General features: G+C 42.2%; 1 protein-coding gene across 9 annotated transcripts in view; it reads right to left on the reverse strand.

Moving 5' to 3' along the window:
* Positions 1-14,587, reverse strand: part of chka (choline kinase alpha) — a 36,760-nt gene that overhangs the window by 6,904 nt on the left and 15,269 nt on the right. For 6 of the 9 annotated variants that reach the window (XM_021597978.3, XM_021597987.3, XM_090224002.1 and 3 more), the window contains 5 exons: positions 11,895-12,008; positions 9,864-9,997; positions 8,837-8,941; positions 6,950-7,008; positions 6,754-6,841 (listed from right to left, as the gene is read on the reverse strand). In XM_021597978.3, coding sequence (XP_021453653.1) covers positions 6,754-6,841; positions 6,950-7,008; positions 8,837-8,941; positions 9,864-9,997; positions 11,895-12,008 — 500 coding nt within the window. The remainder of the gene's footprint in view (positions 1-6,753; positions 6,842-6,949; positions 7,009-8,836; positions 8,942-9,863; positions 9,998-11,894; positions 12,009-14,587) is intronic. The other 3 variants (XM_090224179.1, XM_090224218.1, XM_090224256.1) reach the window with 1 other exon arrangement.

The raw sequence follows: 14,587 nt of genomic DNA on the forward strand, positions 1-14,587 counted from the left end.
CTCCAGAGCACTCAGGACTTCACACTGAGGTGAAGGTTCACCTTCCAACAGGACAACGACCCAAAGCAAACAGCCAAGACAACGCAGGAGTGGCTTCGGGACAAGTCACTAAATGTCCTTGAGTGGCCCAGCTAGAGCCCGGGACATGAACTCGATCGAACATGTGAAAATAGCTAAGCAGTGACGCTCCCCATCCAACCTGACAGAGCTTGAGAGGATCTGCAGAAATTAATGGGAGAAACTCTTCCAAATACAGGTGTGCCAAGCTTGTAGCGTCATTCCAAAGACTTGAGGCTGTAATTGCAGCCGAAGGTGCTTCAATAAAGGACTGAGAAAAGGGTCTGAATACTTACGTAATTGTGATACATCAGGTTTTTTTATTTATATAAATTAGCAAAAAAATCTTTAAACTATTTTTTTATATTATTATTATTTTTATTTAACCTTTATTTAACTAGGGACGGGGCTGGGATTTTAAATTTTTTTTAGGACAAAACACACATCACAACAAGAGAGACACCCGAACACTACAAAAAAAGACACCACAGATACCAAGATGGTGCCGACAGAGATCGCCTCGCTTCAAGTCCTTAGGAAACTATCCAGGAATTTGTTTTTTTATGTATTATTTCTTACATTGTTAGGCAAGAAAATCTTAAGTGTTATTACACACAGCTGGGAAGAACTATTGGATATACAGTTGAAGAAGGGAAGTTTATATACACCTTTACCAAATACATTTAAACTTTGTTTTTCACAATTCCTGACATTTAATCGTAGTCAAAATTCCCTGTCTTAGGTCAGTTAGGATCACCACTTTATTTTAAGAATGTGAAACGTCAGAATAATAGTAGAAAGAACTATTTATTTCAGCTTTTATTTCTTTCACCACATTCCTAGTGGGTCAGAAGTTTACATACACTCAATTCGTATTTGGTAGCATTGCCATTAAATTGTTTAACTTGGGTCAAACGTTTTGGGTAGCCTTCCACAAGCTTCCCACAATAAGTTGGGTGAAGTTTGGCCCATTCCTCCTGACAGAGCTGGTGTAACTGAGTCAGTTTTGTTGGCCTCCTTGCTCGCACATGCTTTTTCAGTTCTGCCCACAAATGTTATATAGGATCGAGGTCAGGGCTTTGTGATGGCCACTCCAATACCTTGACTTTGTTGTCCTTAAGTCATTTTTCCACAACTTTGGAAGTATGCTTGGGGTCATTGTCCATTCGGAGGACCCATTTACAACCAAGTTTTAAAATCCTGACTGATGTCTTGAGATGTTGCTTCAATATATCCACATAATATTCCACCCTCATGATGCCATCTATTTTGTGAAGTACAACAGTCCCTCCTGCAGCAAAGCACCCCACAACATGATGCTGCCCCCCCCCCCCCCCCCCTACATGTTTGTGATGGTGTTCTTCGACTTGCAAGCCTCCCCCAAACATAACGATGGTCATTATGGCCAAACAAAATATTCTTGTTTCATTAGACCAGAGGACATTTCTCCAAAAAGTACATTCTTTGTCCCCATGTGCAGTTGCAAACTGTAGTCTGGCTTTTTTATGCCGGTTTTGGAGCAGTGGCTTCTTCTTGCTGAGCCGTCTTTTAGTTTATGTCGATATTGGGAGGCCACATTACACCACTGCGCGTGTGCACACACACACACACACACACACACCACTGTGCGTGCGCGCGCACACACACACACACACACACACACACATTAAAGTAATAACCTCTGCTTCCTGTTGTTGGCCTTCTTATTGGTCTACGATTGCTCATCTCTAGGAGACAGAACGCGTCTCCTTCCTGAGCGGTATGACGGCTGCGTGGTCCCATGGTGTTTATACTTGCATACTATTGTTCGTACAGATGAACGTGGTACCTTCAGGTGTTTGGAAATTGCTCCCAAGGATGAACCAGACTTGTGGAGGTCTACAATTTTTTTTCTGAGGTCTTGGCTGATTTCTTTTGATTTTGCCATGATGTCAAGCAAAGAGGCACTGAGTTTGAAGGTAGGCCTTGAAATACATCCACAGGCACAGTCAACTTAGTGTATGTAAACTTCTGACACACTGGAATTGTGATACAGTGAATTATAAGTGAAATAATCGGTCTGTAAACAATTTTTGTAATGGCTTGTGTCATGCACAAAGTGGATGTCCTAACCGACTTGCCAAAACTATAGTATGTTAACAAGAAATTTGTGGAGTGGTTGAAAAACAAGTTTTAATGAGTCCAACCTAAGTGTATGTAAACTTCCGACTTCAACTGTAAGAGCGACGTCAACTTACCAACATTACGACCAGGAATATGACTTTTCTGAAGCGGCTCCTTTGTTCAGACCTCCACCCTGGACATTGGATCTAATCCCAGAGGCCGACCAAAAACAATGTCGTCTCCGCAGGAGAGGCAGACGGAGTGGCCTCCTGGTCAGACTTAGAAGGCGAGCACACCACCCTCCGCTTCCAAGCATTTTAGTCACCAATGTCCAGGCTCTAGACAACTTTGTGGGCGAAATCAGGGCACAAATTGCCTTCCAGAGAGACAGAGATTGTAACATTCTCTGTTTCACGGAAACATGGCTCACTCGGAATATATGTTGTCAGAGTCGGTACAGCCACCGGGTTTCTTTAAGCGTCGCACCGACAGAAACAAACATCTCTCTGGTAAGAAGAAGGGCGGGGATGTATGCCTCATGATTAACTACTAATGGTGTAACAATAATAACATACAGGAACTCAAATCCATTTGTTCGTCTGACCTAGAATTCCTTACAATCAAATGCATTATCTCCCAAGAGAATTATCTTCAATTATAGTCACAGCCGTGTATATCCCCCCCAAGCAAATACCTCGATGGCCCTGAAAGAATTTCTCCAGACTCTATGTAAACTGGAAACCATATATCCTGAAGCTGCATTTATTGTAGCTCGGGATTTATTTGAGAATTTGAGAAGAAGGCTACCTAAATTCTACCAGCACATTGACTGGACCACTGCTGCTGTAACTTACGCGATGCATACAAGGCCCTCCCCTGCCCTCCCTTCGGCAAATCTGACCACAACTCCATCTTGCTCATACCATCCTATAGGTAGAAAATCAAACAGGATGAACCCGTGACTAGAACCATTCAACGCTGGTCTGACCAAATGGAATCCATGCTTGAAGACTGTTTTGATCACGTGGACTGGAAAAAGTTCTGGGAAGCCTCAGACAACATCGATTTATATGCTGACTTGGTGAGTGAGTTTATTAGGAAGTGCATTGGTGCAGTGCACTGCAGTGCACTGTTGTACCCAGTTACTATTAAAACCTACCCCAACCAAAAACCGTGGATTTGATGACGGCATTCTGGCAAAACTGAATGCGCGAACCACCGCATTCAACCATGGAAAGTGGTCGGGAATATGTCAGAATATAAACAGTGTAGTTATTCCCTCCGGAAGGCAATCAAACAAGCAAAGTCGCAATTCAACGGCCCAGACACGAGACATATGTGGCAGGGTCAACAGGCAATTACGGACTAAAATAAGCCAAGTCATTGACACCAACGTCTTGCTTCCAGACAAGCTAAACACCTTCTTCGCCCGCTTTGATGATAATACAGTGGAATCAGCGCGTCCCACTACCAAGGACTGGGCCCCCCCCCGCTCCTTCTCCTTGGCCAACGTCAGTACAACATTTAAATGTGTTAACCTTTGCAAGGCTGGTGGCCCAGACGGCATCCCTAGCCGCGTCCTCAGAGCATGCGCAGACCAGCTGGCTGGCTGGTGTTTACGGACATTTTCAATCGCTCCCTATCCCAGTCTGCTGTCCCCACATGCTTCAAGATGGCCACCATTGTTCCTGTACCCAAAAAGGCAAAGATAACTGAACTAAATGACTACCGCCAGAGCACTCACTTCTGTCATCATGAAGAGCTTTGAGAGACTAGTCAAGGATCAAATCACCTCCCCCTTACCTGCCACCCTAGACCCACTTCAGTTTGCATACCGCCTCAACAGGTCCACAGACGATGCAATCGCCATCACACTGCCCTGTCCCATCTGGACAAGAGGAATACTTATGTAAGAATGCTGTTCATTGACGACAGCTCAGCATTCAACACCATAGTACCCTCCAAGCTTATCATTAAGCTTGAGGCCCTGGGTCTCAACCCCGTCCTGTGCAATTGGGTTCTGGACATTCTGACATTCCCCAGGTGGTGAAGGTAGTAAACAACATCTCCACTTCACTGATCCTCAACACTGGGGTCCCACAAGGGTGCATGCTCAGCCCCTTCCTGTACTCCCTGTTCACCCATGACTGCGTGGCCATGCATGCCTCCAACACAATCATCATATTTGCAGACGACACAACAGTAGTGGGCTTGATTACCAACAACGACGAGACAGGCTACAGGGAGGAGGTGAGGGCACTCGGAATGTGGTGTCAGGAAAATAACCTCTCACTCAACATCAACAAAACATAGGAGATGATCGTGAACTTCAGGAAACAGCAGAGGGAGCACCCCCCTATCCACATCGATGGGACAGTAGTGGAGAAGGTGGAAAGTTTTCAGTTCCTCAGCGTACACATCACAGACAAACTGAAATGGTCCACCCATGCAGACAGTGTGCTGTTGCGCCTCTTCAGGAGGCTGAATAAATTTGGCATGTCACCTAAAACGCTCAAATTTTCACAGATGCACAATCGAAAGCATCCTGTCAGATTGTATCACCAGTACGGCAACTGCACACCCTCAACCGCAAGGCTCTCCAGAGGGTAGTGAGGTCTGCACAACGCATCACCGTGGGAAAACTACCTTCCCTCCAGGACACCGACAACACCCGATGTCACAGGAAGGCCAAAAAGATCATCAAGGACAACAACCACCCGAGCCACTGCCTGTTCACCCCGCTATCATCCAGAAGGCGAGGTCAGTGCTGGTGCAAAAAAACAGCTTCTATCTCAATGCCATCAGACGGTTAAACAGACATCACTAACATAGAGGCTCACTTTAAATAATGCCACTTTAATAATGTTTATATATCCTACATTACTCATCTCATATGTATATACTGTATTTTATACCATCTATTGCATTTTGCCTATCCCGCACGGCCATCGCTCATCCATATATTATATATTTATATCTTATATCTTATTCCATCCCTTTACACTTGTGTGTGTGTAAGGTAGTTGTTGTGAATTTGTTAGATTACTTGTTAGATATTACTGCACTGTCAGAACTAGAACCACAAGCATTTCGCTACACTCGCTATAACATCTGCTAACCATGTGGATGTGACAGATAAAATTTGATTTGACCTAAGATAACATAGCATGGCAGCAACACAACATGATAGCAACACAGATTGATGAGGGAAAAAAACAATTTAATAAACTGTAGATTAAGGCTGAAGCCTAACAAAATGTGGAAAAAGTCAAGGGGTCTGAATACTTTCTGAAGGCACTGTAGCTTCATTCTTATGTTTTATTTCTATTGTGTTTTTATTTTCTTCTTCTGCACTGTCGGGAAAGGCATGTAAAGTAAGCATTTCATTGAATGGTCTACACTTGTTGTATTCAGCCCCTGTGACAAATAAGATTTAATTTGACTGACATTGTATTGCCACATGTATTCAGGATTATGATTCCTTGGGCTCTTTCCTTGCTTGTCCAAATGAAAACTAGACCTACAGTAAAATGTTCCCATAGCAAAGGAAGAGACGTTCTCACAAAGGGAGTGAAAATAGGTAGCTCTTTGCGAAGGGAATCACAGTTGCTGTGGAAACCAGACAAAAGGAACAACTTGGAGGCTAAACTCCATTCCAACCTTTCTCTACCCGTGGCTGCGGCAATATGGGTCAATGTTGAAAACCTGTACAGTTCAAGCCCTTTCAAGCGAGCCACACTAGCTGCCAATGAACCCGACTTGGAAGAAAAACAGTGGGAAAACAAACAAAATGTGAGTCTAATATGGGCCTCCTTGGACTTTTGTCATAGCGTACAGATGTCCATTAGACTTAATACTGTTTTATTATGAGCACCCAGCTTCCTAAACATGATCTATGTTTTACCCTAGACCCCCATACAATCAAAGCTTTGGGGAGGACACAGGAGATCCCAGTGAAACCTGATCCGGCTTGAGAATGAGGAGCACGTGTGGTGACGTACAATGACCATGAGAGAGCCTGAGGGTCAGGACGGCAGGGGTGGGCTGTTTTGACGGTACTAACTTAGCTGTGAGCCAAGGCCAACAACAGTGAAAGTCCTTTCCGAGAAATAGGGCACTCATGAATTCCACACTTTACAAAACAAACTCAATACTAAGTGGTACAGGAAAAACTACAGTAAGATACTGGATGGATTGTTTGGTCTGGCTGGCTTGTTTACATGATGAAATAAGACTCAGACACCCAGATGTTTTGGATCACAAATATGTGCGACTACGTTCTTGTCTTAAATGTTGTAAAAAACATGACAAATCAAACTACCTGGGTAAATTCCTTCCATCCCTCTCTGTGTTAAATACGATTTACATTCTGCAGAGAAAGTGTCACCTTGGACAGACAGTGTTTACTGCTGGATCTAGCTCCTTTTCTGAGGAATGTGCCTCAGCTCTCAGAAACCCAAAGAAATGCTGTACATTCAGTATACAAGTTTTGTCTATGACTCGGAAGTAAAGGGGATGATTACGGTAATAAAGGGGACGATTACAGTAATAAAGGGGATGATTACAGTATGCACTAGGGCCTGAGTTACAGACCTGTAGTTATAACTGCTGTATTCAAAGTCAATCAGCATGAGCTTCTGTTCGTCAGAGCCCTCACGACCACTGAGGAGCAGGACATTTCCTAAAGGATGACAGGAATAATTATTACACCACACAGTACAATACCTTGTATTTAAAATACTATCTTCACTAGCTTTACAGAAAGCAATGCTATGCCTAAAATCCTTACCCTCTTGACAGTCATTGTGGCAGAAAACAACAGGGGAGTGAGTGGAGTCCAGCAAAGATCTACAAAGAAAAACAAACCATATTTCAGGAGGTAAGAAGCAGAAGTTAGAATGCATTCGGAAAGTATTCAGACCCCATGACTTTTTCCACCTTTTGTTACGTTACAGCCTTATTCTAACATGAATTAAATCGTTTTCCCCCTAATCAATTTACACACAATACCCCATAATGACAAAGAGAAAACTGTTTTTTAGGTATGAAATGTCACCTTTACGTAAGTATTCAGACCCTTTACTCAGTACTTTGTTGAAGTACCTTTGGCAGCAATTACAGCCTTGAGTCTTCTCGGGTATGACGCTACAAGCTGGGAGTTTCTCCCATTCTTCTCTGCAGATCCTCTCAAGCTCTGTCAGGTTGGATGGGAAGCGTCGCTGCATAGCTATTTTCAGGTGTCTCCAGAGATTGGGTTCAAATCCGAGCTCTGGCTGGGCCAATCAAGGACATTCAGAGACTTGTCCAAAGCCAATCCTGCGGTGTCTTGGCTGTGTGCTTAGGGTTGTTGTCCTGTTGGAAGGTGAACCTTCGCCCCAGTCTGAGATCCTGAGCAGGTTTTTTTTTTTTCAAGGATCTCTCTGTACTTTGCTCTTTTCATCTTTCCCTAGATCCTGACTAGTCTCCCAGTTTATGCTGCAGAAAAACCTCCCAACAGCATGATGCTGGCAAAACCATGCTTCAACGTAGGGATGGTGCCAGGTTTCCTCCAAATGTGGCGCTTGGCATTCAGGCAAAATAGTTCAATCTTGGCAGTCCAGAAAATCTTGTTTCTCATTGTCTGAGAGTCCTTTAGGTGCCTTTTGGCAAACTCCAAGCGGGCTGTCGTGTGCCTTTTACAAAGGAGTGGCCACTCTACCATAAAGGCCTGATTGGTGGAGTGCTGCAGAGATGGGAGATCCTTCCAGAAGGACAACCAACTCCACAGAGGAACTCTGGAGCTCTGTCAGCGTGACCATCGGATTCTTAGTCACCTCCCTGACCAAGGCCCTTCTCCCCCAATTGCTCAGTTTGGCCGGGCGGCCAGCTCTAGGAAGAGTCTTGGTGGTTCCAAACTTTGTACATTTAATAATGATGGAGGCTACTGTGTTCTTGGGGACCTTCAATGCTGCAGAACATTTTTGGTACCCTTCCCCAGATCTGTGCCTCGACACAATCCTGTCTCTGAGCTCTACGGACAATTGCTTCGACCTCATGGCTTGGATTTTTGCTCTGACATGTACTGTCAAGGTGTGTGCCTTTCCAAATCATGTCCAATCAATTGAATTTACTACAGGTGGACTCCAATGAAATCGTAGAAACATTTCAAGGATGATCAATGGAAACAGGATGCACCTGAGCTCAATTTCGAGTCTCATAGCAAAGGGTCTGAATACTTATGTAAATAAGGTATTTCTGTTGTTTATATTTTTAATACATTTGCTAACATTTCTAAAAACCTGTTTTCGCTTTGTCATTATGGGGTATTTTGTATAGATTTATGAGGGGGGGAAATTATGTAATCCATTTCAGAATAACGCTGTAACGTAACAAAACGTGGAAAAAGTCAAGGGGTCTGAATACTTTCCGAATGCACTGTATATGTCCACTAATTCACTGTTTACCCCCCAAAAAACAGAATGCCAAATTCCAACACATATTTCAACCACTCAGACAACAGAGTCTTTGTATGGAATTATTGGCTTATTATTGTTGACTGGATTCCACACCAATTTATTGGAAAACACCACGTGACTATTACATATCTGAATTACTGCATATACATGTTCATGTCTGTTCCTGTGTGCTTAGTCTAAAAGGTGTTATGTACGTGATTCAGGAACCAGGGTGGCCTTACTTGAGACTCTCCATCTCCTGGGGCAGATTATAGCTCCTCAGACGGGCAAACTTGCGAATGTGTGACTCCCTGGTGAAGGTTAGTCTCATCACCTGGTTCAGGTACCTGTGGATAGGGGAAACATTAGGACAGTCAGGGTACATATGGGATGCAAGAGGTTGTAGAGTTTAAAGATAAGAGAGATATCACAATTTTATCACAGCGATGATGATAATGCACTTCTTGTCTATACTCGTACAAATGACGCATTATCTGTGAGGACAAGCAACTTTTTCTCTGTGATTTCCTTGAAACTATCCTTAGGCCACGAAGCAGGTCAACAAGTCAATATTTCACTCCGATAAGCTAACCCATTAAACAACTTATATGCCCTGTTTTAACTGTAAGTAAATACTGTAAGTCAATTCACTAGGCCATTCATAAAACACATAATCAAAAGGAAGGCAAAGAACATTCACTAAGTCTGTTATTGGCGTGTTTTATTCTTCAAATACTTTGGGAAACATACTGTTTCAATTTTAACATGTAATCAAATCAATTTTAACCCATGGAATTTGGTGTACCGTTTGTCAGTCCGTTGCATTCCACACGTTAACGCTCTAACCGCTGCTTTCTCCACAAGCTCTATTTGTTTCTACTTGAGGGCTATTGCATGAAATTATATTAGATCATTAGAGAGAAAAAACAATTCAATTACCTCTAGAATAAGGATGCAACGCAACAAAACGTGGAAAAAAAACAAATCAATTCTAAAAGCTTTAACAAGAAAAAGGTATTGTGTTTCATTTGAAAACAGCATCACATTTTGTAAAAGCAGAATATTTCAGGTCATCCTACCCCCCTAACCTCTCTGTTATTCTCAAACCAGGTGACTTGAGGATTGACCAACAAAAGCAAACTAGCAACCATTTTGTAAGAGGAGATATGTGTGATAGCTAATGTTTGTTTGGAGCTTTCAGTGAGGTCAGGTTAGGCAAAGAGGGTTTACAGTTTCTATTGGAAATTGCATTATAAGAGACCAACTCACTTGTCGATAGTTCCAAACAGCCATTTGGGCTCCTTGTTGAAAGGCATCCTCATACCATGGAACTTGGCCATCTTCTCAGCTATTTCAGCAGATATGCTTGGCATGCTCAGCTCATCTGTGTCCAATTTGCGACTCTATTAACACAAAGGACATCAGGTCTTCAAGTCTTAGCTGAATACAGCTTGTCTTAAATCCCATCAAGCTGACAACTTTTTATGCAACAATAAACAGAGACAACATTATCAACTGCTGATAGGGTTGTCAAAAAGAATGGAGGATATAACCAGCTTCAATGCATTCTTCCCTCCACTCTGGCCACTGTCAACACTAACAGTTTAAGATCTTATCACAGCAGAAGCTGCTTAAAGGCCATTTGCTTGACCTCTGTGGTTTCTTGGTCTCCGAGGACTTTAAGTGGATAACTAAAACATCTTTACTGCTGTTCTAAAAAATGTATTAAGATGTACCAGTCAAAAGTTTGGATACACCTACTCATTCAAGGGTTTTTCTTTCTTTCTTTTTTACTATTTTCTACATTGCCAGCAGCATACCACCCTGCATACCACTGCTGGCTTTTTTCTGAAGCTAAGCAGGGTTGGTCCCTGGATGGGAGACCTGATGCTGCTGGAAGTGGTGTTGGAGGGCCAGTAGGAGGCACCCTTTCCGCTGGTCTAAAACAAAAAAATATCCCAATGCCCAAGGGCAGTGATTTGGGACATTGCCCTATATAGGGTGCAGATGGGTTGTTAAATGGGTGTCCTGACTCTCAGTGGTCACTAAAGATCCCATTGCACTTATTGTAAGAGTAACCCTGGTTTTAACCCTGGTGTCCTGGCTAAATTCCCAATCTGGCCCTCATATGGTCACCTAATCATCCCCAGCTTACAATTGGCTCATTCTTTCCCCTGTAACTATTCCCCAGGTTGTTGCTGTAAATGAGAATGTGTTCTCAGTCAACTTACCTGGTAAAATAAGTGATAAATAATGAAGACATCATTCTGTCAACCAGCTTCACGAGGTAACCACCTGGGACACTTTTCTTGGTTACAACATGACTCCATATGTGTTATTTAATAGTTTTGATGTCTTCACTGTTATTCTACAATGTAAAATAAAGAAAAACCTTGTATTGAGTAGGTGTTTCTAAACTTTGGATTGGTACTGTACATCATACAAGCAAAACTGGTGATTCAGATAGAACATGACTATACTCTTGGTCTGTACCTATTTCAATTGATTAAATTGTCTAGCCTGAGGTGTGGGTTGAATTTTGCAAGATAACTCTTGTTAGGACAATGCCTCGGCAACATGGGCATGGAATCAATTTACTTATCACTTCAAGCTATTTTTTGCCACTTTAAAAAGGGAAGATATTTAGTATGGTTAGGGCAGCAGGTAGCCTAGCAGTTAAGAGCGTTGGTCCAGTAACCGAAAGGTCGCTGGCTCAAATAAAAAAATCTGTCATTGTGCCCTTGAGCAAGGCACTCAAACTTAATTGCTCCTGTAAGTTGCTCTGGATAAGACTGTCTGCTAAATTACTAAAATGTCAAATGTATTCCCTTTGTACATACTGTAAATTAAACACACATCACTGAACAGAACATGCACAGATCCTACAGGTTTCCTATCTTAATTTGAACAATTTCTCACAGCAGGAAAATAATCCTACAGGAATTGTGGATAATAATTTATGTATAAAAATAAAGTATAATCAATACACTCTATGGATTATAATTAATGGACCTTTTTGTAGAGGTTGATACATTTTTTGTTAGGGGAAATCAAGTCTGACATTTAAAGTGGAAATTACAAACTTTAGAATACTTTTTAAACCTTGAATACACTACAAGTTTGCATTTACTGCGGCGCAGGATCATTTTCTGTGACAGCAGAGTGATTAAATTAAGATAGTACACCTGTACACACATACACGTACTCAGGCACGCACACACGCACACACGCACACAGAGGCACACAGTCGTAAATATTTGTTTTCTCTATCAATGATTATCACTCCACAGAGTCACTTACAGGGACAAACTGCTCCAGTCTGCCCTGGGGGAAGATGCCATAGAGTTTGGGCCCAAGCTCCCGCTCTGCCAGAATGGCAAACATCACACTCTCCAGCACCATGGCCTCAGCACCCTGCAGACACATAGAACAGAAAGTTGTTAACTTCTATTGAACTTCAGGATTGTCAGTCACTGTTGCCTTGCACAACCAACCTTAGAAATTAGGAAGGAAAATGACTTAGTCATTGGTTGATGTTTTCATGGTAACTGGAAGAGAAGACAATTAATAGGATAAGCTAAAAACGACTGCAGCCAACCTGTGGTCCAATGTTAGCTGTGATTTTTCATCAAGTGGGGGTTAGTAGGACAGAAACTCATTCAATTCTATAGGATTAAATGAGAACAGCTTAGACAGCGGAAGCTGATGATGAGGCACATGACCTTACATCACATGAAACAAGCTTAGGCTGTCTGGAAGAGATAGGATCATTTTCCCAGGGATCTAGCATTCACAATTTATAAATCAATGATACACAGGTCCAGTTTAAAAGCAGATTTGGACCAGAAAGGGAAGAAGTGAGTTGCGTTCCACATGAGGAGAATAATAAAACGAGGGGCCAATTGTACTGAGAGAGGCAGAGCCTGCCAACAGCATCAATTAGTAATTGTGGCTGCTTAACCAAAGAAGATACCAGGGCTTTCAACTGTGGAGTAAAATGGTGGCAGGAGCAATTATCTGAGCCCAGAGCTCTAAAATAGCTAGAATTCAAAAGATAGGCCTATACAGTCTGACACAATTTATTAGAAAAGTCTGTTAACTTACAGATAAATATACAGTGCCTTGCGAAAGTATTCGGCCCCCTTGAACTTTGCGACCTTTTGCCACATTTCAGGCTTCAAACATAAAGATATAAAACTGTATTTTTTGTGAAGAATCAACAACAAGTGTGACACAATCATAAAGTGGAACGACATTTATTGGATATTTCAAACTTTTTTAACAAATCAAAAACTGAAAAATTGGACGTGCAAAATTATTCAGCCCCTTTACTTTCAGTGCAGCAAACTCTCTCCAGAAGTTCAGTGAGGATCTCTGAATGATCCAATGTTGACCTAAATGACTAATGATGATAAATACAATCCACCTGTGTGTAATCAAGTCTCCGTATAAATGCACCTGCACTGTGATAGTCTCAGAGGTCCGTTAAAAGCGCAGAGAGCATCATGAAGAACAAGGAACACGCCAGGCAGGTCCGAGATACTGTTGTGAAGAAGTTTAAAGCCGGATTTGGATACAAAAAGATTTCCCAAGCTTTAAACATCCCAAGGAGCACTGTGCAAGCGATAATATTGAAATGGAAGGAGTATCAGACCACTGCAAATCTACCAAGACCTGGCCGTCCCTCTAAACTTTCAGCTCATACAAGGAGAAGACTGATCAGAGATGCAGCCAAGAGGCCCATGATCACTCTGGATGAACTGCAGAGATCTACAGCTGAGGTGGGAGACTCTGTCCATAGGACAACAATCAGTCGTATATTGCACAAATCTGGCCTTTATGGAAGAGTGGCAAGAAGAAAGCCATTTCTTAAAGATATCCATAAAAAGTGTTGTTTAAAGTTTGCCACAAGCCACCTGGGAGACACACCAAACATGTGGAAGAAGGTGCTCTGGTCAGATGAAACCAAAATTGAACTTTTTGGCAACAATGCAAAACGTTATGTTTGGCGTAAAAGCAACACAGCTCATCACCCTGAACACACTATCCCCACTGTCAAACATGGTGGTGGCAGCATCATGGTTTTGGCCTGCTTTTCTTCAGCAGGGATAGGGAAGATGGTTAAAATTGATGGGAAGATGGATGGAGCCAAATACAGGACCATTCTGGAAGAAAACCTGATGGAGTCTGCAAAAGACCTGAGACTGGGACGGAGATTTGTCTTCCAACAAGACAATGATCCAAAACATAAAGCAAAATCTACAATGGAATGGTTCAAAAATAAACATATCCAGGTGTTAGAATGGCCAAGTCAAAGTCCAGACCTGAATCCAATCGAGAATCTGTGGAAAGAACTGAAAACTGCTGTTCACAAATGCTCTCCATCCAACCTCACTGAGCTCGAGCTGTTTTGCAAGGAGGAATGGGAAAAGATTTCAGTCTCTCGATGTGCAAAACTGATAGAGACATACCCCAAGCGACTTACAGCTGTAATCGCAGCAAAAGGTGGCGCTACAAAGTATTAACTTAAGGGGGCTGAATAATTTTGCACGGCCAATTTTTCAGTTTTTGATTTGTTAAAAAAGTTTGAAATATCCAATAAATGTCGTTCCACTTCATGATTGTGTCCCACTTGTTGTTGATTCTTCACAAAAAAATACAGTTTTATATCTTTATGTTTGAAGCCTGAAATGTGGCAAAAGGTCGCAAAGTTCAAGGGGGCCGAATACTTTCGCAAGGCACTGTATGTTGATACTTAAAAATAAAGGGTTCTTATTATTGCATATTAATGTAGCTAAGTACATTAAAAATAATCGCCATTATTACACTTTATATACAGTACTATACAGTAGTAACCCATATAGCCTTGAGTACAATCCAAATACGTTGTAGCCGACAGGTGCATGGCCGCGGGAAAACCTTAGTGCTGCTTTTGATACCATTGATCGCCACATTCTTTTGGAGAGATTGGAAACCCAAATTAGTCTACACGG

The sequence above is a fragment of the Oncorhynchus mykiss genome, chromosome 1 (genome assembly GCF_057628025.1).
Source record: "Oncorhynchus mykiss isolate SJ-2025 chromosome 1, ASM5762802v1, whole genome shotgun sequence".
In the NCBI taxonomy this organism is placed as follows: domain Eukaryota; kingdom Metazoa; phylum Chordata; class Actinopteri; order Salmoniformes; family Salmonidae; genus Oncorhynchus; species Oncorhynchus mykiss.